Raw genomic sequence first — 27,128 nt, 5'->3', positions numbered from 1 at the left:
CTAGCTCATCAATGAAACAAGACGAAGTTTCCTCAAATTTAGCCTCTATATAGAAGTTACAAATCATTAGTGAGGATTGAAGTCAAAGAACACTAACGAAAAAAACTAACAAAAGAGTAAAAATAAGTCTAGAGTACTGGTGACGATTCGTCGCCCAAAGCGGTTAGTCGGGGCTTCCCAAAAGCCGACTCGACCTTTCATTCTGTCTCAAATTTTGAGAAATAGGACACAAGTGACGACTCGTAGCTATATACTCTAAATGTCCGACTACTATAATTAGTATGTATGTAATTTATATAATCTAGGTCTTTTGTTTTCTACTAACTTTTGTTTTGTGTTTTTCCTTTTAGCATTATTCCAGACTTTTGCTATTATTGCATATTATCCAAATACTATACGTAGTATGTAATATGTATAATTTAGGTCTTTATATATTCTAAATATCCAATATAGAGAAGTTGGAAGAAAAGAAATAGCTTGCATCTTAAATAATTGATTTCATTAGATATACATTATTAAAAATATCATGCAATTAGCACAAGTTAAACCTTAGTATGCATTAAAAAAGAAAATTCTCATGATTTATTATCTTTGAATGATATGAAAAAATATTAAAATTTACTCATAATACAACGTATCTTAAAGCATGCTACAGTTGATCTAAGGTTAACAAAATATATATATATATATATATATATATATATATATATATATATATATATATATATATATATATATATATATATATATATATATATATATATATATATATATATATATATATATATATATATATATATATATATATATATATATATATCACAAATAAAACTTAAAAGTTATATAAACATTTTTACAAAATGAATGAAATGGCGCTTCTTCAACATATAAGATGGATTCATCATCTTCTCTGGAAGTTGAGGGTCTTAATAGCATAAGCATAAATCACAGCAAACAAAACATTTAGACCAAGTATTACTCCAACAACAGCTCCCAAGAAGTCCTTCTTATAACCAAAATAGCTACGTAAAAACTCCTTAACGGTTGGATTTCCATCAACATCTGTGAGAATATCTGTGGGACCATCATAATCACCATATTGTGTGATTAGTAATCCATACAAACTCCATGCTATGGGGCATGCCCAGTAGTACCATCTCCACCATATTGGGATTCTCTGTAACAAAGTATTACAACGAAATGTCAGACCTTGTTTACATATCTTACGATTTAACTTGTACATGTGAGTAGAAATGAACTTACAGGTCTTGGGATGAGGAATCCAGCAAAAAGGTTCCATATACTGTAGAACGCGGACGAAATGATGGCGGATACACTTGCATTTGGGGTTAGACCAACGCACATCATACCGTAGTATGTGAAGTACAGCAAGGTAAAGTACATGAAGAAGAAATACCAAAAGAACTTGGCTGCTGTCCACTCGAATCCCACCATGGCATACACCACCACACCATAAAAGATTGTTTGTAATAAGTTGTAAGGAAGTTCAATAAGAACCTGCGCAAAGGCATAAGGCAAAGCAGAATACATTCCTGCCGCCCTTTCTCTGTAAAAGACTGTTCTTTCGACAAACACAACTGGCTGAACTCCCATGGCGTTTTGGATACCGAGGAAAAGAACTGCGATGTACATAGAACCCATTGCATTGAAAAGATCTTGCTGCGTATGTCTGCAAAGTTAACAAATTAATGACTTAGATGTGTTCCAAATAGAACATTTATAAGTTATTTGTAATTATATATAATCAATTAAAGTACCTGTGTTTTCCGATCCTCCAGAAAATGGACCCAAATACAACCCCAACAAGGGCTGCGAAGAGGAGCCTCAATGCGGTGTACATGGTGTTTCGCCAATATGAGCAATGCAGTTTCCATATACAAGCCAAAAACTGATTCACAGAGGACTGTGAATATTGAGTTGGGAAGTATAAATCTTTTGATCCCGGAGCAGGCACACTTAGTTCTGTTATCAGTGCTTTGCTTCTCCTGCAATATCATAAAAGGTTATAAGTCTATTGAATCGATCGAGACAACACAAACACAATCATAATCAAGATCTTTAAAGAATACAGATGCAAGCATGTTACCTGTAGAGATCTGAATTTTTGTAAATTTCTGAAAAATCAACTCCAAGAGCACTTTCTTGAGCTATAGATGAAACTTCCAACATCCAAGTTGCTGGGTTGTAGGACTCTTTGATCTTCTGAATACCATTGATTCCCTGCATTCAAACAAAATATACAATTATGTCAAATTCTATTGAATAACTAAAAAAATAGAATTTCATATTTAGATTTTGTTTAAGTCCCTCACCTCAAAGTATTTGATAAGTTGCACACCATGGCGACCTATCGGACCAAAATAGATTTGTTGTCCACCTCTCTTTAGCAGTAGCAACTGTAGATAGAAATTGATAAATAATAAGAATTATTAATCATTATAGAATATAACCCAAAGGTAATATAAGCTTATAGTTATAAGATCGAGCCGTACCTCATCAAAAGCGTCAAAAATGTCAATGCTAGGCTGATGAATAGTGCAAACCACTGTTCGTCCTGTATTAACTGTGTTTCTAACAGTTCTCATAACGATTGCAGCAGCTCTAGCATCAAGTCCAGATGTTGGTTCATCCATGAAGATTATAGAAGGATTGGCCACAAGCTCAACCGCAATAGTTAACCTCTTCCTCTGTTCAGTTGATAGACCATTCACTCCAGGAAGTCCTACGAGTGCATGCCTAATAGAATCTAGCTCTACAAGTTCCATCACGTCTTCCACAAACAGCTGAAATATCAAATTTACAATTTAGTCAATTTCTTAATTTTCTCTAATTAACCACAAAATTTGATTTTGTACTTAATATCAATGACAAAAGATTACCTTTCTCTTTTCTTCGGAAACATCAGAGGATAACCGAAGCCATGCTGAAAACATCAGGGATTCTTCAACGGTGACATGAGGAGAGTGGATATCAGCCTGCTCACAATATCCTGAAACTCGGGCAAAAGTTTCTTGATTCTTTGGGTAGCCCGATATTCTAATATCACCATCAATGTATCCCCCGGTTTTCCTCCCAGCAAGCACATCCATAAGAGTGGTCTTTCCAGCACCACTAACACCCATAAGTGCTGTCAACACTCCGGGCCTAAAAGCACCACTCACACCCTTTAGTAGTTCTAGTCTATCCTCGACAACACCTTGTGCTTTCATTTCCTATAAAAAGAGAAGTGAATTTGTTTACAAATGTCTTGAGATTAAATTGTAAATAATGATATTCGAATGGAAAGAAAGATTACCGCAGGCATATCTACTGAGTATCTCATTTCATCGAAGGTAACAGAAAGAGGTTGAAAAGGTAGAACCATCCCTCTTTCTCCATTACCATTACCTTGTTCTTGAATAACTCCTCGTTCTGTAGATTAAAAATATTTCGAAAATTAGTATTGGGGCAATGAAATCAATAGACAAAATCAGCACTAAAAATATGTTTTTTCGAGTTCATTGACTCACGTGAACGAGAGGATCTCCTCTTGCTAGATGACATTTCTATAGCTCGACCAGCTAAATTAGCTTCTTTTTCTTCCATATCCTCCTCGGATAACATAGCCTGAGGCTTACCAATTGCTGCAACAAACATATATCAGCAAAAAATCAAAGCAAGAGGCATTATTGAAGCTAAAAGAGCGTATATAAAGAAAAACTCACGATTTAAAAATGCCAAAGTCAATGTATATACTCCATTCAACAAGAAAATGTATCCCACTAGACCTCCAAGTCCAATCCAAAACCAATAAGAATGTGCAAATACCCCACGAGCCTTCAAAACAGCTATTCCTAAATTTCCTTTGCTCCAACTATGGCCTAGGAATTCATTTACTGCGAGTGCATTCTGGGTGTATTGCAATGGAGAGATCCAATAACCCCATATCCACCAATGCTTAATGGTTTCTGAAATAAAAACAGAACAATATGTTCATTAGTTTTTAGTCCTATCATTCAAACTCTCTCAAAATCAAACATAAAATATAATGGAAAACTTACTTCGAGATATCAGGTATCCACCCAACACTAACAACATAACCACGGCACCAGTGCCAAATGAGTTGGCCAAAATTTGGTTTCTTCCGAGTCCTGCATTCACTCTGAAAAGCGCGGAAGCCATCAGGTGAAGACATAATAGGACAAGATATTGTTTGAAAAACCTTCCCACATTGGAGTCATAGCCAATGACATAGTAAGTGATTCCAGACCAAATGGCTGTTTCTATAATAGCTATGGGTAGATTAAGAATCCATGCTGGTATGGCGTATGCCCATGCTGGGAAGAACCGCAAATCTCTTTGCTTATAGAAGACTGGAAGCCTTGCTATTGTTAATGCAAGCTCGGCAAAACCATTGAAAAGGATAGTAATTTCAGCAAAGAAGAGAGAACCCATGAAAATGTTTCCATCCGCCAAATTTCTCTTATGCATATGAGTTCTCCAGAACACTGTTGCAGTGATAAGTGCAGTTATCATGAGCTGCAAACACAAGAAAAAACACATTTATTAGCTAAGCAAGCGATAAAAAGAACTTGGTTCTTCTAGGGTTCTAGTATTGATGCTAGTTAATATTGGCAATACTTACTTGAATCGCCTTAAAGACATAGACAAATGAGTTTCTCTTCATCAGCAATGCTTCTCGAGACAAGCATGCTTTGAGCAAATCTTTTTTACCAAGTCCATAAGTCTCGGTTGTTAATGCAGCAGGATGGCTTTTTGACTTGTCAAACGGAACAGAAAGCTCACTAGAAAGTTTCCTACCCACATGGAATGATTGAAAAGCTTCTACAAACTCCTTAACGGTAACAAATCTATAAGGCTCATTCCCACGGTACCAATATTGCGCTTGATCTTTCCTTGACGTCACCTAATTATAGAAAAAAAAAAGCCGAATTAGGATATCTCAAAGGTTGTAAAACCAAAATCTAGATCTTGTAAGTAGAAAGAAAAAGATTTTACTTCTTGTAAAAAGTCAGCAACCCCCTTCCTCTCCGGACATCTGAAACCCATGGATTCAAAGAACTCAAGAACATGTTCTCGAGGACCTTGATACACGATTTGCCCATCCGCTAGAAGTATTATATCGTCAAAGAGATCATATGTTTCAGGAGCAGGTTGGAGTAGAGATATTACAGCAGTCCCTTTGAGTATATGGATGGATTGCCTGATTGAGTTTACAATCTGATAGGTTGTAGAACTATCAAGACCAGTTGATATTTCATCCATAAACAGTGCCTTTGCTGGGCCAACCAGCATTTCCCCTGTATCATTATGAATTCCATATTACATACACGAAAACGAATGACCAAGATTTTGATCAAGAAAACGAACTAAGGGTTATAACTGATAGTTCATACCAGTAGTAAGACGTTTTTTCTGTCCTCCCGAAATACCTCTAATCATTTCATTTCCAACCATTGCATCAGCACAAATATCAAGTCCCAAAATCTGTATATGCAGATAAAACCCATTTGCTTAAATTCTAAGGTTCATAGACTAAAATATATAGCACAAGTTATTAATTCATCATCTATTTTTACCTTAAGAATGTAGTCAGTAACTACACTGGCCTCCTGCCCTTCCATTGCTGCAGCCTAGTAATACAAAAAGAAGCAAGTTAAGTGAATTACATAGTAAAAATTCAATTTGCAAAGCTTAAAGATTTTCTTCTAAAAAATGCTTACTTTCATATAGACATCAACATCAACATCAGGCTTAATGTTAGCAGCCTTCTCTCTTCTTGATAATTCAACCAACATATCTGTACATTACAATTCTCATTTCTTTCATTACTTAAGCTCAAAAGTTATATATTCATTAAAGAACATTTATTAATGTAGCAAACTGACCATAATTGGTTCCAACCCCTTGAACTCTTGCTGAAAAGGCCATCGTTTCTCTAACTGTCATTTCTCCAATGTGCACATCATGTTGACTGATATATGCTGAACTTCTTTGTGGAACAAACTCATTCATGCTATGTCCATTGTAGGTAACATTTCCTCCAAACTACATTTCCATACCATGTTCATCAGATCTGGTTAAGTGTTAATATTACATCTCTAAATTTGTTAACGGGCTTGTACACAACAAGCCCGCATAAGAGAGTTGGCTGCAAATAAACCAATTGGTAATAGGAGTAGCTGATCAAGCTTATATATTAATCAACCTACATGTGTGATTTCCAAGAATATCTACAATTAGGCCATCAAAATCATAGATCGGGCCTGCACAAGATAAAGCAAGCTAAAAATAAGTGGTTTAGTATGAGACTGTTACCTTAAGATCTTTGTCAAGTTTACCAGCCAATGCCAAGAGCAATGTTGTCTTTCCAGAACCAGGAGGACCAAGAAGTAATGTCAACCTGCCAGGCTTGATGCTTCCATTAACATCATGAAGAATTGTGAATGGTTTTCTTCTATCAGGGAGAATGTGTAGAAGATTCAAGAAACCCTGAAAGAATTACCAAATGCAAATGAAAAACAATTACAATTCCATTTACAAGTTATGTAAGAAATAATAAAGAGATTTAAAACCATAATTTAGTTACCTCTATTGTGTTGGTGAAGAAGTTCAATACAGAAGGTAAACCTCTGCTTCCCACTAAAATTTGTGCTTCAACATTCATATGTTCATACCTCACCTCAATTGTTGGGATTTCAATTCCAACTCTGAAAATACAATTAGATCAATTTATAGTTAGTTTCAATTAGACCAATGCAAGATCATTTGGATAAAATTTATATTTCCTAAGTTTCATAATACTATTCATTCATCATTCTTAATTTGTCATTAATTTTCAATCTATAAATTAAAATAAAATGAAGTTTGTTTGATTCTTCTCAATATAAAGATTATCAATGTTAAACTTTTATAATTTTTTATATATAACTAAAATACAGCGAAGTTTGTTTGATTCGTCTCAATACAAAAATATATAAATTTAGTCAATATTATTTAAGAAAATATATATTATTTTTAATTTAATATACACTACGTTATAATGAACCAAGCCCATGCAATAATTTTGAAAAAAAATATTGGGCCCATTCAAGCATTAGGCCTACTGTTTTTGAATAGTCAACCTTGAATATTTAGTCATGTTTGGCAACACAGAAAAGTAAATTACTAATAATCAATGCAATATAATATTTCTGGTCAAATCAAATATAAATCACTTAGTCAAACATACTAAAATAATTAAGGGTACATTTTATAAAGCTAATATTTTAGTCAAACTCATGTTTGAGCACAATAGTTTTTTTACCATTATTTGGGAGATTTTTTTTACACTAACTTTTCTTTATTAAATTGACCATTTCAAACTCATATTGTTAAATTATTTATCTATAACAATAAATATAGGACTCTCATTTCTAAATTATATAAAATATATTTTTATTTATCATTTGACAAATTTGTAAAAAGGAATAACAAACACACTTAATTACACATTTAATTATAATTTAGATGATATGCAAGATACAATGATATATTGTCAAAAAAAAAAATTTTTTACATGCAATATTTTGAGTTTTACACTATTTATAAATTTTATTTTGACATTGGTGATATTTAATTTAATTTAATTTAATATTATTTTTATAATTTTAATTTATAAATAAGAAGTGATATTATTAAATATGTGAATATGTATATTGGCAAATGGCAATGCATGTGTTTGAGTTGTGGTGATGCAAGTAAAAATAAAAATAAAATTAAATTTAAAAATAAAAATAAAAATAAAGAGAAAGGATTGAAAGACTATACCTATCAATACGTTGTCGGAGTTTACGCAAGAATTTTTCATTATCTTCCTCAGCAATCTTAACAAGTCTTTCTAAAAGCTGTTTCTTTTCATCAAAACCAAGGCGATCAACATCAATTTCCTTAGCAGGACCAGCCATATCAGTTAGAATACCTTTCCTAACTCGATTATAAGTAGGCAACTTTTCAAGTGCTGCCCATTTAAGTGCTTCTTCATCATCTTCATCTCGAGTTGACGTCGAAAACACTTCCCTTCCACTGTTTCTCCACACTGCAGATGCACCTGATCCTCCTATTCTTGCACTTGCTGCTCTGTACAGCTCTGCTGCACTGCTCATCTCCATTTCTTATCCCGATCCAAACCCAACTTAATAATTTTACAAAAATATGTGCAAAACTAAAGAATAATAAATATTTTAAAAAATTTCGTGATTATCTGATGAATTAATATTAATACCCAAAAAAATTGGAGATGAACCAAGGGAAGAAAAGTCGTTGCTGGATGAAGAAACAAGCTGTGATTGCCGTTGGTTTCTGTACCAGGAGTCTATTATTTTTGTGAGAAAATGTGTTGTTATTTATAGTAATAAGTAGGTTATGTTTAGAATATAAGAAAAATATATGACGTTATTCCAATAAAATAAGGAGAATAGTTTATAAGTGCTTGTGGAATGAAGTTAGCCATATTTGACCATTGACGATACCTTCTGGATGGCTTAATAGTTTATTATAATATAGTTTTCAAACTACAGGTTGAAAAGATCTTGAATTTTGGAAAGTACCAATTCTTTGAATTTTCAATTTTGTATTGCTTAAATAAATATTTTTATCGTGGGACTCGGGCCCTTTTCATTTTTAAATTAAAGTCTTTTTAGATTTAGATATTTCTTTCTATTAAAAACTAAATGAAATGAATTATTATTTTTTGTGCAATAAATTAAATTTCTAATTTTGTATAAAATCCTAAAGTTTTAACTGTCATAAGAATTTTATGTATAATACTTCTTTTGTTTTTTTTTTTAATTGTAACATTTGCTTTTTCAAACTTCCTGATATACGAAATCAATGTTAATATTTCTAATGATGCATGTCAAAAAATCACGAAAATTAGATTTTAATAATGGTTGGATCGAGACGATTAAAATAAGATCTCATTTGACTATGTTTTAACTTAAAGATTATTGACAATATAAAAGTCAATTGCTTGATGAAAAGTGTTAAAGTCAACAACGTAGTAAGTAAAAAAGAATGAAGTATCTATGTTTCTTTTCTCCCTAGCTGTTACTCCCTCCATTCCACTAAAAATGTTTCGTTTACTTTTTGACATTATTCACTTAGTACTCTTAATTTTTATTTTATTCTTCATTTATAAATTAAAATATAGTCAAGTGAAATTTTGTTTGATTCATCTCAATGTAAAAATTATTAATATTCACTTTTTATAATATTTCGTTAAGTATAGTAAAAAAGATATTAAACATCAAATAAGTGCATTGAATAGCATGAAAAAATAAATGAGACATGTTCAGTGGAGTGGAGGTAGTATTCATACTTGTCTACTTTGACTGTTTACCCTTTTTTATATCTCAATTTTCATTGTTTATATTTTTATTCATACTTCCTCCGTTCCAAAATACTTAAATCATATGACTTTAACATAGTCCAATGTACTAATTTAATCATTAATATTTTTAATTATATATAATAAAAAATATAAAAATTTAATATTAATTATCTTTGCATTGAGATGAATCAAACAAAATCTCATTTGACTATATTTTAATTTATAGATTAAAAAACTAATCACAAATTAAGGGTGGTGAATGAATAATATAGTATCTTATAATGTTGTAAGTAATATGAAACAAAGGAAGTATATGAGTAAAATTTAAACAAAATAGATACTATGCTGTTTGATAAATGACATTTATGTTGGTTTTTTGTTAACTTTGTCTTTCGTTTATTGGTTATAATTTTCTAGGTAAATGAAAATGATTATTTGATTAGTTTTTCTTAATGGTTTTTGACTTGTTATTCCAATCAACAACAAACAATCAATATTTAATTAGAAAATTTACCTTGAATAATCCAACTTTTTCATGATTTTTCTATAATAATTTCACCTATTGAGTAACCATATATAATCCCAACTTTATGGGGTATTTTCCTAGAGTAAACTTAGCTAGCCCGATGACCTACTATAGTAGATAATTCACCAAAAAAGTAAATTGAAAATTAATTTAAAATTACAAGAAAATTTTCAAAATTTACATAAAAAAGTCTAAGCAATAAAAATAATCATAAAATATTTTAACATTTTTTCAACATTTTATTTAATTTAATTTTTTTTAAAAAACCTGCTATAGCAAGTCATCCGGTTACCGGGTTTATTCTAGGAAAATACCCCTCAAAGTTAGGATTATTCATGGTCAATCAACATGTGGAATTATTGTAGGAAAATTATGACTGTTGGATTGTTCTAGATAAATTTTCCTATTTAATTTTATCAAATATCTCCCTAAACATCTGCTTTATCCAGCTACTTTTAGAATCAACAAAAACAATTAATAATTTCAGTTTATCAAACAAACAACTAAAAATGCCATGCCAAACACCCCATGACAAAAAAAATGTATTCCTTCTGTTCCATTAAATTAAGCTTTAAAAACGAAAATGATGAAGTATAAATACATAACTTTGATGGTTTTGCAAATGTTGAAGAAGATAAACAGAGAATAAACAACAATTGAGTTTGAGAGAGGAAGATAGAGATTGAAAACCAGAAATATAATTTGAGAGAGGAATATGAGTAATTTTGTTAGGAAAGAGAAAAAAGAAAACTGAAAATGGAAGTTAAAAAGTATTGTTAAGAAAGTTTAGTTTTTTTTTTAAATTTAAAAATTGGACTGGCCCAAACTTGAGACGTCTTTTGTAAAGACGGTCTCAAGTAAGAATTTGTGATATTATATATGTGGTCTATTTCTTTTTAATAACTACACAATATTCAATGCTTTTACTTAAGAAACTAATAATTAAGGTTATTAGAATCAGGATTTTACCTAGGATCGTTGAGGAGGTAAGATCAAAATCGATGAATACGGATCATAGGATCGTGTGATCCTACAAATATACATTAATGTGTTTTAGATCACCGGTTATCAATTATATTTGTTCTCTTTTTAAGTTTTAAGGTGTATTTAAACATTTATTTAATTTTATCTATTAAGTTTTGAAAAGAAAAACTTTTACTCATCATTTTTAAACTGCAGATCAAGAAAAACTTGAATTTTATAAAGGCATTGATATAATTATTTCAAATATGTATTATAGGAGTACAAAATATTTTATGATTGAAATTACTCATATAGGATCGGATCGTTGAATTGTAGGATCGTAAAATCATGTTATGATCTTACCACCAAAATTCTTGAGTTAATTAGGATCGCACGATTCTGCCACATTAAGATCCTACCTACGATCCGGATCAGTTGCCTACTTTTGAATCGTAAGATCGTACAATTGTAGGTCAGAATCGTGATTCTGATAACTATGCTAATACTCCCTCCGTTCCTTAAAGAATTCCTACTTCCCATGTTAGGGTGTTCCAATTGTTGTTTTCGTAAAGAATCTTTTCATTTATATCACAAATTTTTGACAAAAATAACCTTACTCATCCTAAATTTAATATTTTAATAATGCTTATGGTCCCACATATTTTCCACTAACTTCATTTTAACATTTTTATATTCTTTATGATTCCCACATGTTTCACACTAACTTTATAAAAATATTTTTTTTATTAGTTGTGGTCTCTATATTTTTTTCACTAACTTTCTTTTTATATTTTTTTAATATTTATTATCCCCACTTTTATCCCATCCAATATATTATTCAATAAAATTATATCTCTACTATCTAAAAAATTCTATTTTCCTTAATTTTGTAAACATTTCTTACGAGAACTTCATAAACGAACGCACGAAATAATAGTTTTTATAAATTAGTAGTGATGAGATTAAAACTACAATAGAAATAGAGGATTACTATTTGTCGCCACCCTTTTCATTTTATCGTCACCCCTCCTAATGAAATTACAAATTTGCCATTGAATTTTAAAAACTTACAAATTTGCCATTGGAGTTAATAACACTATTATCAACTAAATTAATAAAAAATTAAAAATTAATTAACAACTAAATTTTAATTAATATATTATTATTATATTAAAAAATAATTAAACATTCAAATAAATTATTTAAATTCAAAACTAATTAACATTATCATAATATAATATTATATTAAAATAAAATAATTTATTACAACATTTATTTAAATAACAATAACTTAAAAAATAAATTAATTAAACAAAAAAATTTCATAATTCGAAATTAAAAAAAATATATAAAATCAGTCGCAAAAAAAGTGCGACTGTACCTAGGTCGAGTCGCACAAAAAGTGCGACTGTACCTAGGTCGAGTCGCAAAAAAAGTGCGACTCGACTTACGTACAGTAGCACTTATTGTGCGACTGGTTTTTTTTTATTAATTTTATTTATATTATTATTGCTATTATTATTATTATTATTATTATTATTATTATCATTATTATTATTATTATTATTATTATTATTATTATTATTATTATTATTATTATTTAAATAACAATAACTTCAAAAATAAATTAATTAAACAAAAGAAATTTTATAATTCGAAATTCAAAAATAAAAAAAATAAAATTAATACCAGTCGCACAAAAAGTGCGACTAGTATTATTATTTTTTTTTTTTAAATTTTTTTTATTAATTTAATTTATAATATTATTATTATTATTATTATTATTATTATTATTATTATTATTATTATTGTGATTGTTATTATTATTATTATTAAAGTTTTATTTTTTTTTTAATTATTATATTTAATTTATTTATTTAAATATTATTATTATTATTATTATTATTATTATTGTAAATAAGAAATTTTAAATCTAGTGGTAAAGTTGCAATTTTTCAAAGTCTAGGGACAAATTCGTAATTTTAATTTGAAGGGGGTGACGATAAAATGAAAAAAATGACGACAAAATAACGATTGGGATAGAAATATATTTATACACTACAAGATTCAGACCTCGTACATTGTTAGAGTATATAACATATCTTGGGGCCTCAACCATCAGTTTAAGCTTTTGGTTTAGTTGGTTTCTTGACATGGTATCAGGGCCAATGTGACAAGAGGTCACGGGTTCGAATCTCAACCACCCCTCATTTAAAGTGGAATATTTAGTGCCGAGGGGGCGTGTTAGAGTATATAACATATCTTGGGGCCTCAACCATCAGCTTAAGCTTTTGATTGAGTTGGTTTCTTGACATATATCCCCATGTGATTTTTAGGTTTTGCACATGTACATAACCATACTCAAAAAGCAAATCATTATAACAAAGTTAAAGGAATGATTATAAATAATAAATTATTAAAATTTAAAGAAATGAAGAAATTATTTATCTTTTTCAAAAAGATGTAATCTATATTAGGAATATTTTAATATTTTAAGATGATTTATGTATTTCGATATTTAATTTTTGAAAATTAGTTCTCACGAGAAAATATTAAAAAAAGTAATTTAAATATAGGGAAATTCCATATAGTCGCATGAAACTTTCATAAACGTCAATGATAACACTTTTATAAGATTTTTCCACATGGTAGCATCCAATTTATGCCTTATCTAACTGCTGTAGCAATTTCCATTAAATTCTTGTTAATTTCCGTTTAATTCATCATTTTAACGTTTCCATCCTTATTAAGTGTTAGTTCTTGTCTTTATAATTTCCCCTAAACATTTGAGAGCGTTGATGATTTAACCAGTTAATTAAACGTCAAAATGGTAAATTAAATATTTGAGAGCATAAAAATGGTTAAGGGCGAATTATAAAGACAACAATCAACACTTAATATGGGTAGAAACGTCAAAATGATGAACTAAAAGAAAAATTGACAAGAATTTAACAGAAAATACTACGGTAATTAAATAAGGTATAAATGTTACCAATGACATTTTATGAAAGTTGGATAACGTGGAATTTTCCTTTTAATATAGTACGAGAGATGTTCGAAAATAGTTTATCTAAATTCAACGGACTACTGGGCAACAAAGAATTGACCCATCGCTTCAGAACAAAGTCTACACAGCTAGCCACCGAAGAAGCTTCCGAAAAGCCTGCAATTGACTCTTGCCAGTATCTTCTAGGGAGTATACACAGCACCAGAAATATGTCATTTGGCACAAGTTGCGTGAAAATGAATAGAAATGAGAAATTATATTGGAGATTGAGAAGAAAAAAAAAAATATTAGCGGTTAAAAATTTAATGTGGAGTAAGCAAGCATTAAATTGTGCATGAGATTAAAAAAAAATACTAAAATATAGTTAAAATAAAAATAGTGTAAATTTAGTAAGACAAACTAAAATAGATTATGGTATAAATTGAGAGAGACGGAGAAAGTATTTAAGTATTGCAATTGTGTCCCTCTCATTTTATATAGGTTGCAAAATACATGAAATTTAACACTTCCTACGTTCTGAAATACTCGCTGCATAACGATTTTTTGATGCTATTCATCGTTCAAGCTTATTTTATATATTGCGGTTAATGTGTAAGATAAAATATAATCAAGTGAGATCTTGTTTTAATCGTCTAATCGCATATTTTCATAATATGAACTTATTACAATGTTTAGATGTGTATAATTCAATATATAAATAATTAAAATAGTAAAAAGTCAAATGTAACAAGTAAAATTAAATAAAGAAAGTAGTAAAGTGAATTGAGTTAGACAATAAGATAAAAAATACTTTCTTCGTTTTCTAGTGAAATTCCCACAAGGAATATTTAAGAAAAATAGAATCTTTTAGATATTGAATATATTATTTTATTGAATAATGAATTTGATGGAGAAAAAGCGAGAATCATGAACATTAAAAAAATATTAAAAGAAAGTTAGTGAAAAATATGAGGACCACAATTAATAAAAAACTATTTTTATAAAAGTAGTAGGAAATATAAAAAACCATAAGAAATATAAAAATGTTAAAATGAACTTAGTGGAAAATATGTAGAGACCATAAGCATTATTAAAATATTAAAATGAGAATAAACACAATTTTTTTTGTCCAAGATTTGTGATGTAAATAGATTAAATTTTATCATACAACAAACAGAACACCTTAAAATGATAAATGAATTTTTTTTTAAATGTGAATAATAGAAATAAGTGCTAAACATAAATGAGATTATAAAATTGCCAAAAAATATTGTAAAATTAGTGAGAGAAATTAGAATAGAAAGATTTGTAAATTTAGGACAACCGGAGTGTTATTTTCGGATTTGAAAGATTCCTTGAAATTATTAGCCCCATAATAATAGAGCCGTCACATATGAAGTCATCGCCCACACTTGCAATTTGTTTAATCGGAGATTAGTTAAAAACTTTTAATTTTTTTTTGAAAATATGCGTTTATTAAATTTTTTTAGTTATGGATACGAATAATCTTTTATAAATAAGAGAGGCCAGGAAAATTAACTGAATCAAAGATAAACTAAAAAAATAAAAGATTAAAACGTTGATTATAACCTAACAACAATATAGTTTTTTTATATATATATTTAGCTAGTTGGAGTAAATGATCAAATTTAATTTTCAGATTTAAAGTGAAGTATTAATTAAAATTAATTGTATTTCTATTCAATTAAGCATATTTTTGATGGTGTATTAAGTGTAAGTTGTTCAAACAGAGATGTATAATGTTATAATAGAGTATTATGTGTATTTCTAATGGAGTATTAAACGTCCAATATTTTGATCTATGATGATGATGATGTGATTTGTGTATTCCTTTCCGCAATGCTAATGAGATGCATATCTTAACAAACCTCTTTGGTGTATAATTACATTATCTTATAGTTGGTATTTTGTTGTGTGGAACATCGTAATTGTTTTGCTTTGAGTATTTTTATTCATCACATATTGTAATGAGATTCACACATCACTAGGTGTCTATGAATATAATTCACTGAACGCTTGCTTCCAAAAAAACCCATATCTATTATATTATGAGTGACACATTAGACACTATTTTGAAAGGAATTCGTTAGGGGAACACTTACATTGTGGATATCAATATTGTTCCCAAATCTAATCTGACTTGTCTCAATGTCATAGAAGAAGACCCTCTTCTTTGGCACAAATATCTTGGTCATACAAGCTTTTCATTGATTAATACTTTAAGATCAAAAGACCTAGTGAGAAATTTTCTGTCCCTTAAATATCAAAAGGATGAAATTTGTGATCCTTGTGCCAAAGGAAAACATGTGAGGTCGTCCTTTAAACCTAAGAATATAGTGACCACCTTAAAACCGCTTGAATTAATCCATATGGATTATTGTGGACCAATGAGAATCCATAGTCATAGTGGTAAGAGATATGTATTTGCTATTGTTGATGATTACAGTAGATTTACTTGGACAATATTTTTAGTAAGCAAAGATGAGGCATTCAATGAATTTGTTTCGTTTGCTAATAAAATAAAGAAATCTAGTAATAATCAACTTATTCACATTAGTTCATATCATTATAAAGAATTTGAAAATTCAAGTTTTATGGATTATTGCAATGAGCATGGCATAAGTCACAATTTTTCCGCACTGAGAACACCACAACAAAATGGTGTGGGAGAAAGAAAAAATTGAATATTAGAGGAAATGGCTAGAACCATGTTAATTGCTAGTGGTCTTCCTAAGAATTGTTGGGCTGAGGCTGTTATATTGCATGTTACATTTTAAATCGTGTATTAATTAGACCTATCACTTCCAAGACACCTTATGAACTGTTTAAAGGTGTAAAACTGAATATTTCTTATTTTCGAGTATTTGGATGTAGATGCTTTGTTCATGTTAATGGTAAAAGAAACATAGGAAAGTTTGATGAAAGAAGTGATGAAGCAGTATTTCTAGGCTACTCATCTTATAGTAAATCTTATAGAGTTTACAATAAAAGAACTATATGTGTAGAAGAATATTTTTGATGAAACTAACTTTATGACAAGTGAACAAGAAACAAGTAATTTTAAAATAGGTCTTGCAAATCTAGAAGATGATGAAGATGTACCTAAAGAGCAGGATCAAAGAGAAATTGGAGAACAACAGATTCAAGAATAAACTGAAGTGCCTGACCAGGGAGTAGAACAGCTGATAAACGAGGACTAGCAAGCTGTTCCCAATGCAGTTGTTCCCATAATTGAACAAAATGAACAGGCTGAAACTGAGCAGAATGTAAATCAAGTCAATGACCCTGTTTCCACAACTATTCCTACAAGAGAATTTGTGCCCAAGCCATGGAAACATCAAAAATCACATCCACCTGACTTGATTATCAGTGATTTAAATAAGCATATACAAACCATATCCTAAATGAGAAATTTCTGTACACACTTCGCTTTTCTCTCAACATTGGAAGCCAAAAATCACAAAGAGGCCTTAAAAGATTCCGAATGGGTTATTTCCATGCAAGATGAGTTAAATGAATTTGAAAGGAATAAAGTATGGGATCTAGAACCAAAACCAAAACACAAAAAGGTAATTGGGCTAAAATGGGATTTAGAAACAAATTGGATGAATATGGAATCATAGTTAGAAACAAAGTTAGGCTTGTGTTTAAAGGGTACAATCAACAAGAAGGGATTGATTATACAAAGACATTTGCTCCAGTAGCCAGGTTAGAGGCTATCAGAATTCTAATTTTTTGCTCCTTTTATGAATTTCAAGCTATATCAAATGGATATCAAATGTGCTTTCTTGAATGGTTTTCTTGATAAAGAAGTCTTTGTGGAACAACCCCCTGGCTTTGAAAATCCATTATTTTCTGATCATGTCAATAAGCTTGATAAAGCTCATTATAGGCTAAAACAAGCTCCTAGGCAACGGTATGAAAGATTATCAAAGTTTTTGATTGAAAATAATTTTGTTAGAGGAAAAATCAATAAAACCTTGTTTTTCAAAAATAGAGGTTTTGATATTTGGATGTGCAAATTTATGTTGATGATATTATTTTTGGTGCCACCAATGAATTGCTGTGTAAAGAATTTACTAATCTTAAGAGTGCCAAATTTGAAATGAGTATGATGGGAGAATAAAATTTCTTCCTTGGTTTGAAAATTAAACAAACAGCTAATGGAATTTTTATTCATCAACAAAAATATATAAAATAACTTCTTAAGAAATATGGTTTAGATAATGCTAAAACAAATCACACTCCCATGGCTACGAATCTTAGATTAGATGAAGATACAAATGGTATTAATGTTGATCAAACAATGTATAGAGGTATGATTAGATCCTTAGTATATCTAACCGCTAGTAGACCCAATATTGCGTTTAGTGTTGGTTTGTGTGCTAGATTTCAATCAAATCCCAAAGAATCACATCATATAGCAGTAAAAAGAATTCTAGGATATTTGAAGGGAACAAATGACTTGTCCCTATTTTATCCAAAGGCGATGTCTATGATTTGAAAGGTTATACTGATGCACACTATGCAGAAGATCTTGTAAACAGAAAAAGCACCTCAGGTATGGTACAATTCCTTGGCTCTTGTTTAGTGTCATGATGTTCCAAGAAGCAAAATATCGTTGCATTATCCACTGCTGAAGCAGAATATGTGGCAGCAACAACTTGCTGTTCCCAAATGCTTTGGATCAAACAACAGTTAAGAGACTTTGGTATTAAGTTTAATTGTGTTCCTATTTATTGTGATAATACTAGTGCCATATGCATATCTAAAGATCTCGTGTATCATTCTAGAGTAAAAATATTCATATAAGACATCATTTTCTTAAGGATAATGTGGAGAATGAAAATATATCAATTAAACATGTTAACACTAATGATCAAATAGCTGATATCATAACTAAACCTCTTCTAAGGGAACAACATGAAAAGATGAGGCAGGAACTTGGAATGATCAAGCTTCACTAAAGTTTGTGACAGACATTCCCCTCAAAGCAAAATAAAAATTAATTGGAAGGGTTAATTCATCCACAAATATCCTAATTAAGAAATTAACTATTGAAAGGTTTAGATAAGTAGTATTTTAAAGTACATGCTATGGATACTTTCTTAGATGCATTTTAAAATTTCTCAGACCAAAGCAATATTTGTTTGTTTTATTTGTTATAGTCCTCATATTAAAAGAAAAGAAAAGAAAAGAAAAACAAGGACAAATTTTTATTTTTATTTTTTATTTTTTATTTTTATTTTCAAATATCCCACCATAACTATATGTCGAAAAATTGCAAGCACATATATTCATGAAATTAAGTTGGTCAACGTAAGATAATTAAAAGTAGTAGTCGGACTATCGCCAACTTCCATATCAAGTAACCGTCATTCATTCCTCATTCCATGAACCTACCTACTAACCTTTCATTCCCATTTTTGTTCAAACTTCCAAATAAGGAAGTGAACAAATTAATCCCAATTAATAACTACCATCAAAACCGTACCATACACCCTTATAAATTAATTCCCATTTACCACAACCTTACGTCACCATCACTCAATCATACCCCAAAACTTACCGTCATTTTACATCTTCCTAAACCTTTCATTACTACTCTCTAAAACCGTCACTCACTCTCTCCCTCCATTATAACTCCTTCGTCATCTCCCTCCTTACCATCACCATGGAAACCCCTAAAGCTCCATCAACAACAAAATCCACCAAGAAATCTACCAAAAAGACTCTAAACCCAGCGAACCCAAACCAATCAAGATAATTCATCATTCACCATTAATAACTGCACTGCCATCATCTTCTTCTTTCCCGAAACAATCGGATCAACCTACCTCTTCGACCATGCATGTTGGCTCCAAACGGCCTCATACTACCCCAAAGGGAGGAGGTTCATCATCTGGACCTACAAAGAAAAGCAAGCAAGTTGATCCTGATAGTCCTAACGAAATCGCAAAGGAAATGTTGATTGGGTTTGGTCTCGATGGGTACTGGTATGCTTCTCATCCTTTACCACAATTATATGCTATTTTAAAAAATCAAAATTGGGAAACCCCTATGACTGATTACTATTGTAACCCGATTTCCTACATTTTTTGAGAGAGTTTATTTCAAACTTTTCAACTGATAATGGTGTATGTTTGAGTGTTGTTAAGAAAGTTAAGATTTGAGTTTAATTGTATGATGTTGGGTGAATGGTTTGGAGTGTCTATCGTTGGATTTGATACTTATCACATTGGTTGTAAAATCGTCTAATCTGGGATCAATGAGAAAATTGTCTTGAAGTTTTTAGGGATTCAAGAGAAGAAGGGGAGGATTAGTCACAATACACTGTCACCATTGCACAAACTACTTTATAACATTTCTCGTAGATTCATTTTACCACGCAATTCCAAACGTAGTGAGGTTAATTTAAGGGATGCAACTTTGATCTATTGTTTGGCAAATCATATTAAGATCAATTTTCCTTCCCTTATGATTTCTCATTTGGTTGACTGTATTGAGAAGAAATATATGATTGGTTATGGTGGTCTTTTGACTTGGATTTTTAAGAAATTTGGCGTACCTTTGGAAGGGCTGCATTTCCCAGTGGGTTCCAACAATAAAATAGGTGCTAAGTGTCTTACCAACTTGCATCTAAAATTAACTGACAAGGGAATCTTAGAGGCAGCTTACATTGGTGATAGATCTGATGATGTAGAGGAAGAAGGGTTTATTAGAGGAGAGCAAGTAAAAGAAGAAGAAAAAGAAAAAGAGGATAAGAAAGAGGAAGAGGGGGACCAAGAGCTTGTTCCCACTGATCAATGAGGAGAAAGAAGTTGGTTCAAAAGGGGAACAGGAGGAAGTACAGGGTAAGGGGGAACAAGGGAAGCAATAAGTGAGGGGGGAATCTTCTAAGGACAAAGAGGACGAGGAGAATGATGACAATGATGATTCTTTTAGTGACGAGGAGTTACGGATCCCTGTTAAGAAGAAAGATGTGGTGCCTCCGAGGAAGAGTACCATGTTAGCATCTAAGGGTACCTCCAGTAAACATCTTGTAGTAGTAGGTTTTGATGATGACTCTTCCTCCCACACTACACCTGAGCCCCAACCTGATATACCTCATTCTTCTCTAAAAACGGCCACACCACTAGTCACTCAGATTCCATCACCTTCACCCTCATCTATTCCTTTCACACTTCTACCAACCACTGCAACACCAACATCACCACATCCACACCCATCACCTGGCCTAGGTTTTGCTGCTTTCTCCAACCCCTCATCTATTTTTGTTACAGCTTTTGACCCCATCCTCACCAAGTTTAAGGATCTTCAATCCCAATTCTACTCGTTCCAGGATGAAGTTCAAGTTTCCTTGGCCTTTATCACTAATCAGTTAACACAAATGGAAGTCCGTCTGAGTGCTAAGCTGGATATAGTAAAGGTTCAGACAGAATAAGTGTATGAAGATGACACTCCTGCTGCTGCTTGATCCACTTATTTATTATCTTTTTCTTGTGCTTCTCAAACAAAAAATCATATTATTTTGGTTTCTGCGTACCAGGCTGGGTACTGTATTTTGTCTTGAACAATGCTGCTTCTTTCAAACAATATGGTCTGCAATATTTAATCTTTGCATTTTATGACTGTATTTGATGATATTACTTTTTATAATTGTTGATCCTTGCTTGCTTTCTTTAATTATTCATATATTAATAGTGCTGTGGTTTGATGATCCCATCCTTTTTGAATGATGTCAAAAGGGGGAATAATTGGCACAAACTTAAGAGGTAAGCTTGTATATGTCTATATTCTATGTCCTTCTTGATTGTTTTTCTCTAGTAGAGTAGTTAATGATCACTATGCTAATCCTCTGATATGATTGTTCTGGGTATGCTTTGATTTATGATATTGTTCTTGTTTTGTTTTCTATTAGTACTTGTGAACACTTTAATGTATAACTTAGTAACTTATGTTTATTTATGTTTATTTAAGTTTAAAATATTAAGTATTCTGTTTATTATTTTTAATGGGTTAATATATTTATTTTGTGATTTAAATTAGAGTAATCTGTTTTATTATAGATGCTTAGTAAATTCTATTGTAATGATATAATTTGCTAAGTTATGTAGAATAGCTTTAATCTTTGGTTTACTCTATGTCATTGGTTTTACTCTATTTTGCTTAAGTTTATCATCATCAAAAAGGGGGAATTTGTTGGCCCTTTTAGATTTTGATGATGACTAAACTTAATATAACTAAGTGTATTTTAGAGTTTGTTGCAGGTCGATATCCGGTCCGAATAAGGATCGTTGATAGAACCTAAAACTTTGTCTATGGACTTTGTAAGTGTCTTAAATATCCAAAGAGTGATGTTAGACAGAAGGATCGTTGTAGGATGTCAAAGTGTAGGTAGGAGGTCTACTGTTCATAAGTTGATAATTTGACAATTCTTATTGATGAGTGGAGACAGTGCATTGTTCCTAGGATTCAAGTCTGGAAGATTCAGCGTCAACGGAAAAATTCTGAAGAAAGTAGTTTCTGGTTTTTCTTAGTTGATGTATGGGTAAGATTAATTAGTCGCATTATTATGTTAAAGAGTTAATTGGCAAAAGAAATCATAATATTTTAGTAACCGTCAACTTTCTAAAGTGGTGGAGAAAATCTCTCCTATTTTTTCTCCATTTATAAAGGCATGATTTTTTAGGTTTTTATTTAGAAGCATTCATTTGCCTTATTTTAGTAAAGAAAATCGTAGCATTTTTACTTACAAAAACCATTTACACATTCCTCCTTTATTTTAGGATCTAGGAGTGAAGTGGGTAGTTATTCTTTTACACAAAGCTACGTGACAGTTTCCTTTATAAAAGGATATGTTTTACCGGTTGTTATGTGTATATCAAGAAATATTCATTGCTCCTTATTGCCAATTAATTTAGAAATATTTCTTGTGCAACTCATTAATTTTATCCTTAGGTTTTGGCCTTTGTAAAAGGATTTTTGAGAGAATACTTGTAACTAGACTTGGGGAAGTCTAGGGATGAAAGAGATCTTCATAGAGGAAGCTTGAGCTTTGTAGGGAAGCGAGAGAAAGAGATTGAGTTTAGAGAGAAACTCAAGTTGGCCTAGGTGTGATTGTTTTATGTAATTGTAACTAATTGCCTAAAACATAGTGAAGTGTTTTGAAATCTCGGGAGGTCGTGGTTTTTCCTTCTATTAGGCCAAGAAAGTTTCCATAAAAAAATTGTTTGTCTCTTTCAAAGTTTGCGTATCAAGTTCAAGTTTCAATTCCGCAAAAATAGAGCAAAAACGCTTAAACTTATTAAACAACAATCACCCCCCTCTTGTTGTCTCTAAACGATTCTATATAACCCATGCAAGAGCAATCAAATTTCAACGATGTTCAAATTGCTTTACTATAGAGAAATTAACCAAAGGGTTCCATTGAATCCGCCTAAATAACTGGCCCTATTGACATTTTTTTCCACCACATAATTTGTCTATCATATTGTCGACATCATTTCCTATTTTCCATACACAAAGTAAATGTCGAACATCTACATTTAGGAATGCAATGCATAAGTTCAATATACATTAAATAAAATAATAAATATTTAACTGTAAATGAAAAATACGTAGAGAAACTTCACGAATAGCTGCGGATAACCCCTCATCTCGATCAGTCACAATTACATTAGGAGTTTGAACACCCCAAATCTATGAACCTTTTGAAAAGCTGGGTGTATAAAATTATTGTTTCCTCTTTCATCAGGTTAAATGCAAGCAAGAAGTTGTGATTTGTTGGGTTATCAAACCTACAAGCTCACAAAGGGCAACTTCTTGTTGTTTTTTTTATGCGTAGTATCAATCAATACTAAGTAAGGCAATGTACGAATGAATTGAATGGCTATAAGATTTGCAATTAATAACTGAGTCAACTGACCATCAATATTTATATCCGTCCAAGCCACATAGTGGTACTTTGTAGCCAAATATAAACAGTGTTTAGTGGAAGAGCTACCATCCATCACTTCACGTCTAATTGCTTGCCTAAGGTTGTATATTTGATTCATACGAGCATAAACCCCTGTATAGATTTTTATGATCGAAGTCCTTATAAAAGCAGTTAGTATACTGGTACTCCAGTAGCAATAAGATCTCTTATATGCTCTCGAATATTAGCTGACAACCTACTTGCTTTTACATGACCATCTTTGTAAACTAAAAATGGATGTTTGTGTCTAGCTTTATCATCAAGACACACTCCAACCATACATGGTATTTCTCCTAGTTTTCAACAATATCCTATTATCATAAACTGACAACCATATGCCTTACATCTAGAATATGGTCGATGAGGCGTTATCTAAATCATACAATCGACCTTTAGACCTACCAAAATGATGACAACGTAGATATAAACTACGACCCTTTTTTTGTTTACACGACGCACGAGTAAATTGAAAATTGATTTTAATAGCTATCTCATCCGTCCAAGCATCCAATTAATATACTCATAGGCGGGTTATTCGCCAGGCTCGACCCACCCTTCGGGCTTGGACAAAAGTTTTGAAATTTTTTTTATATTTGTACTGATAATACCCCTCTGCTAAGTTAAACGAGCAGGTAGTGGCACAAAAATTATATCCGCAGGTAAACTTGTCGGCCCACTTATTTATACAAATTTTCTTAAGCATAAAATACTTCCACACCTAACTCGCATGCCTTTACTTCTACATCATTCAAAAAACTCCAAGCTTCATAAGCTACTATCTACCCTATGTTCGATGCCTTATTTTTTATTTTTTATATATACAAGTACAACAAATTCACTAAAACATCAAAAATAGAAAAGTGCAGTACATTCACAAAGATGGAGGAAAGGATTATGTATACCATATCATAGCTATTGCATTAAATTCTTATCCAACGATTATTTAGAGTATTTTTGACAATGTATTGTATTATTTTTAAAATTGTATTTTAAATTTTTTTATATTAGTCATGCTCATTTATCTATAGGTCTCGCCCACTAAGAAAGAGGGCGGATAGCAGCACAAAAATAAGGTCCACAATGGCGGACGTGTTTTTGAAAAATCGAGCCTGCGTACATATTTTTATAAGCATGCTCGGTCCACATCCTGCCAAAACCCGCCCATGAACACCTATATCTTTATGTAACAAATCTAATCGAATAATCTACATTGTCACTAAAGTTCTTAAAACTAACTTGCATATAATAATTAAATTATATTTTAAAAAATTATGAATGCAAAAAAGTGTATATAGGTAGGAGTTGCACAATATAGGTGACTTGACCTAGGCCCAACCGCATGTTTTGTGCGACTCCCACCACTTATTTTCCTTTCAATTAGCAACAAAAATGGATGTACAAGTTCGTAATCATTACTTATCGAATTGTTTTTGTAATCAAATTCATAAACCATATTGTTCCAATGTGGAATTAATTGACATTGTTTTTTTTTTTTTTAGAGAAATAGTATTATGAAATGAGTTAAGGGCAGCATCGAAACTTCAATCTATAAAAGGGAGGTGAATACAATATGGAAAATTTGGCAACATTTAATAAAACCCAAGATAAATAATTTTTGGGTCGAGTATCTGACTGTTTCGGGTCATGAACCGTATAACAGTTTTTCCAAGTACCTGTTGACCAACGAAAGTTGTTTTTAAATTTTGCTTGCACAAATTATTGTATGAGACGTTCTAATTGTAAGACGTGTTGAAACATTGATTAAATAGTCTATCTAATATATATTTAGAGAATATAAACTCCTTATTTGAATATAGTCCCTCTAATATAGCCACCAACTTACAAAACTTTGCGAATTCAGGCCAATTTACCGAAAGACCTGCTAGGTGATGTTTGACCGGACCTAATTAACTTTGACTTTCACTTAAATAATTTATTAATCTAAGTTAATCACTCACAAACTCTAATTAATCACCCCATTTTCCAATCTCCACCATTTCACCACTCTCCACCCTAACACCTCCACCAACATCCTTTCTCTACCCAAAACTTGTCGCGTTAAAGTCAAAGTTAATTAGGTCCAGTAAAAGGTCACCACGTAGGTTATTCGGTAAATTGGCCTGAATTCGCAAAATTTTGTTGTAACACCCCGGCCCCTTGGACCGCTGGTGACTACTCATGGAGACTGTAGACTGGCCCCACAAACCAACACAAGTCTTTCCAGCGCACTTTGGCCTCACTCGTGCGCACCCGAGAACACTTTCTAGGAGGTCACCCATCCTAAGATTGCTCTCCACCAAGCACGCTTAACTGTGGAGTTTTTAGCAAATGGGCTCCCTAGAAAAGAAGATGCACCTTGTTGATATGAGTAGTCTATCAATCCTTTTACAAGCTAAATCTGGAGTATTACACTCACCCCCACATAAGAATGCAACGTCCTCGTTGGACCGTAACTTCAGGATCTTTTCCCCCGCTAGGTGCACTGAACACTATCAGCCATGGTCGTAGGGATGCTCTGATATCATTTGTAACACCCCGGCCCCTTGGACCGCTGGTGACTACTCATGGAGACTGTAGACTGGCCCCACAAACCAACACAAGTCTTTCCAGCGCACTTTGGCCTCACTCATGCGCACCCGGGAACACTTTTCTGGAGGTCACCCATCCTAAGATTGCTCTCCACCAAGCACGTTTAACTGTGGAGTTCTTAGCAAATGGGCTCCCTAGAAAAGAAGATGCACTTTGTTGATATGAGTAGTCTATCAATCCTTTTTCAAGCTAAATCTGGGGTATTATATTTGTAACTTGGTGATTGTCATTTACAAAAAAATTTTGCGGCTGTAATTCAAAAAATCCTCAAACTTCGAAGTTGTTATTCGCAAATTGTTATAAATTAATTTTTTCTTAATGCCCAAATAATTGTCTTTGCCTCTGGAGCAGAGTAACCCTACCCTAACCCCTCTTTTCCCATCCTCCCTCTCTTCATTCAAAAATCTGTCTATTTTCCTTTTCTTCACCATTTTTCCTAAACAATCTAACTTTAACCCCTCCCTTTTCCCTTTTCCCTTTTCTTCACCATTTTCCGACTTCCAACGACCGCTTACCATTGTCGTCTTTGTCACGATCGAAGACGAAGAATTAAAAAGGCAATCAGATTCCGACCTCGACCTGACCCGGTGCACCTATGTATCTTCATCTCTTTGCTTGAGAATAATGATATTCTAAGAAGGCACAGGAAAATTCAAAAAAATAACTACTCTAT

At 31.7% G+C, this 27,128-nt stretch overlaps 1 protein-coding gene across 1 annotated transcript; it reads right to left on the bottom strand.

Annotated features, from left to right (window-relative positions):
* Window positions 1-861: 861 nt before the first annotated feature.
* On the bottom strand, window positions 862-8,446 carry LOC130817531 (pleiotropic drug resistance protein 1-like). The gene is made up of 20 exons (XM_057683287.1): window positions 7,831-8,446; window positions 6,611-6,731; window positions 6,340-6,513; window positions 5,910-6,069; window positions 5,745-5,821; window positions 5,601-5,654; window positions 5,418-5,508; window positions 5,020-5,321; window positions 4,646-4,927; window positions 4,062-4,539; window positions 3,726-3,968; window positions 3,531-3,644; window positions 3,317-3,432; window positions 2,901-3,233; window positions 2,514-2,804; window positions 2,334-2,417; window positions 2,108-2,241; window positions 1,779-2,006; window positions 1,264-1,690; window positions 862-1,177 (listed from the first exon to the last, which is right to left on the bottom strand). Exons 1-20 carry the CDS (start codon window positions 8,169-8,171, stop codon window positions 902-904), a joined length of 4,326 nt encoding a protein of 1,441 aa, XP_057539270.1. The 5' UTR covers window positions 8,172-8,446; the 3' UTR covers window positions 862-901.
* Between the last annotated feature and the right edge of the window lie 18,682 nt (window positions 8,447-27,128).

The sequence above is a fragment of the Amaranthus tricolor genome, chromosome 7 (assembly GCF_026212465.1).
Source record: "Amaranthus tricolor cultivar Red isolate AtriRed21 chromosome 7, ASM2621246v1, whole genome shotgun sequence".
Lineage (NCBI taxonomy): Eukaryota > Viridiplantae > Streptophyta > Magnoliopsida > Caryophyllales > Amaranthaceae > Amaranthus > Amaranthus tricolor.
Note: the sequence above shows the minus strand (reverse complement) of the source record. Positions and strands in the feature narration are given on the sequence as shown.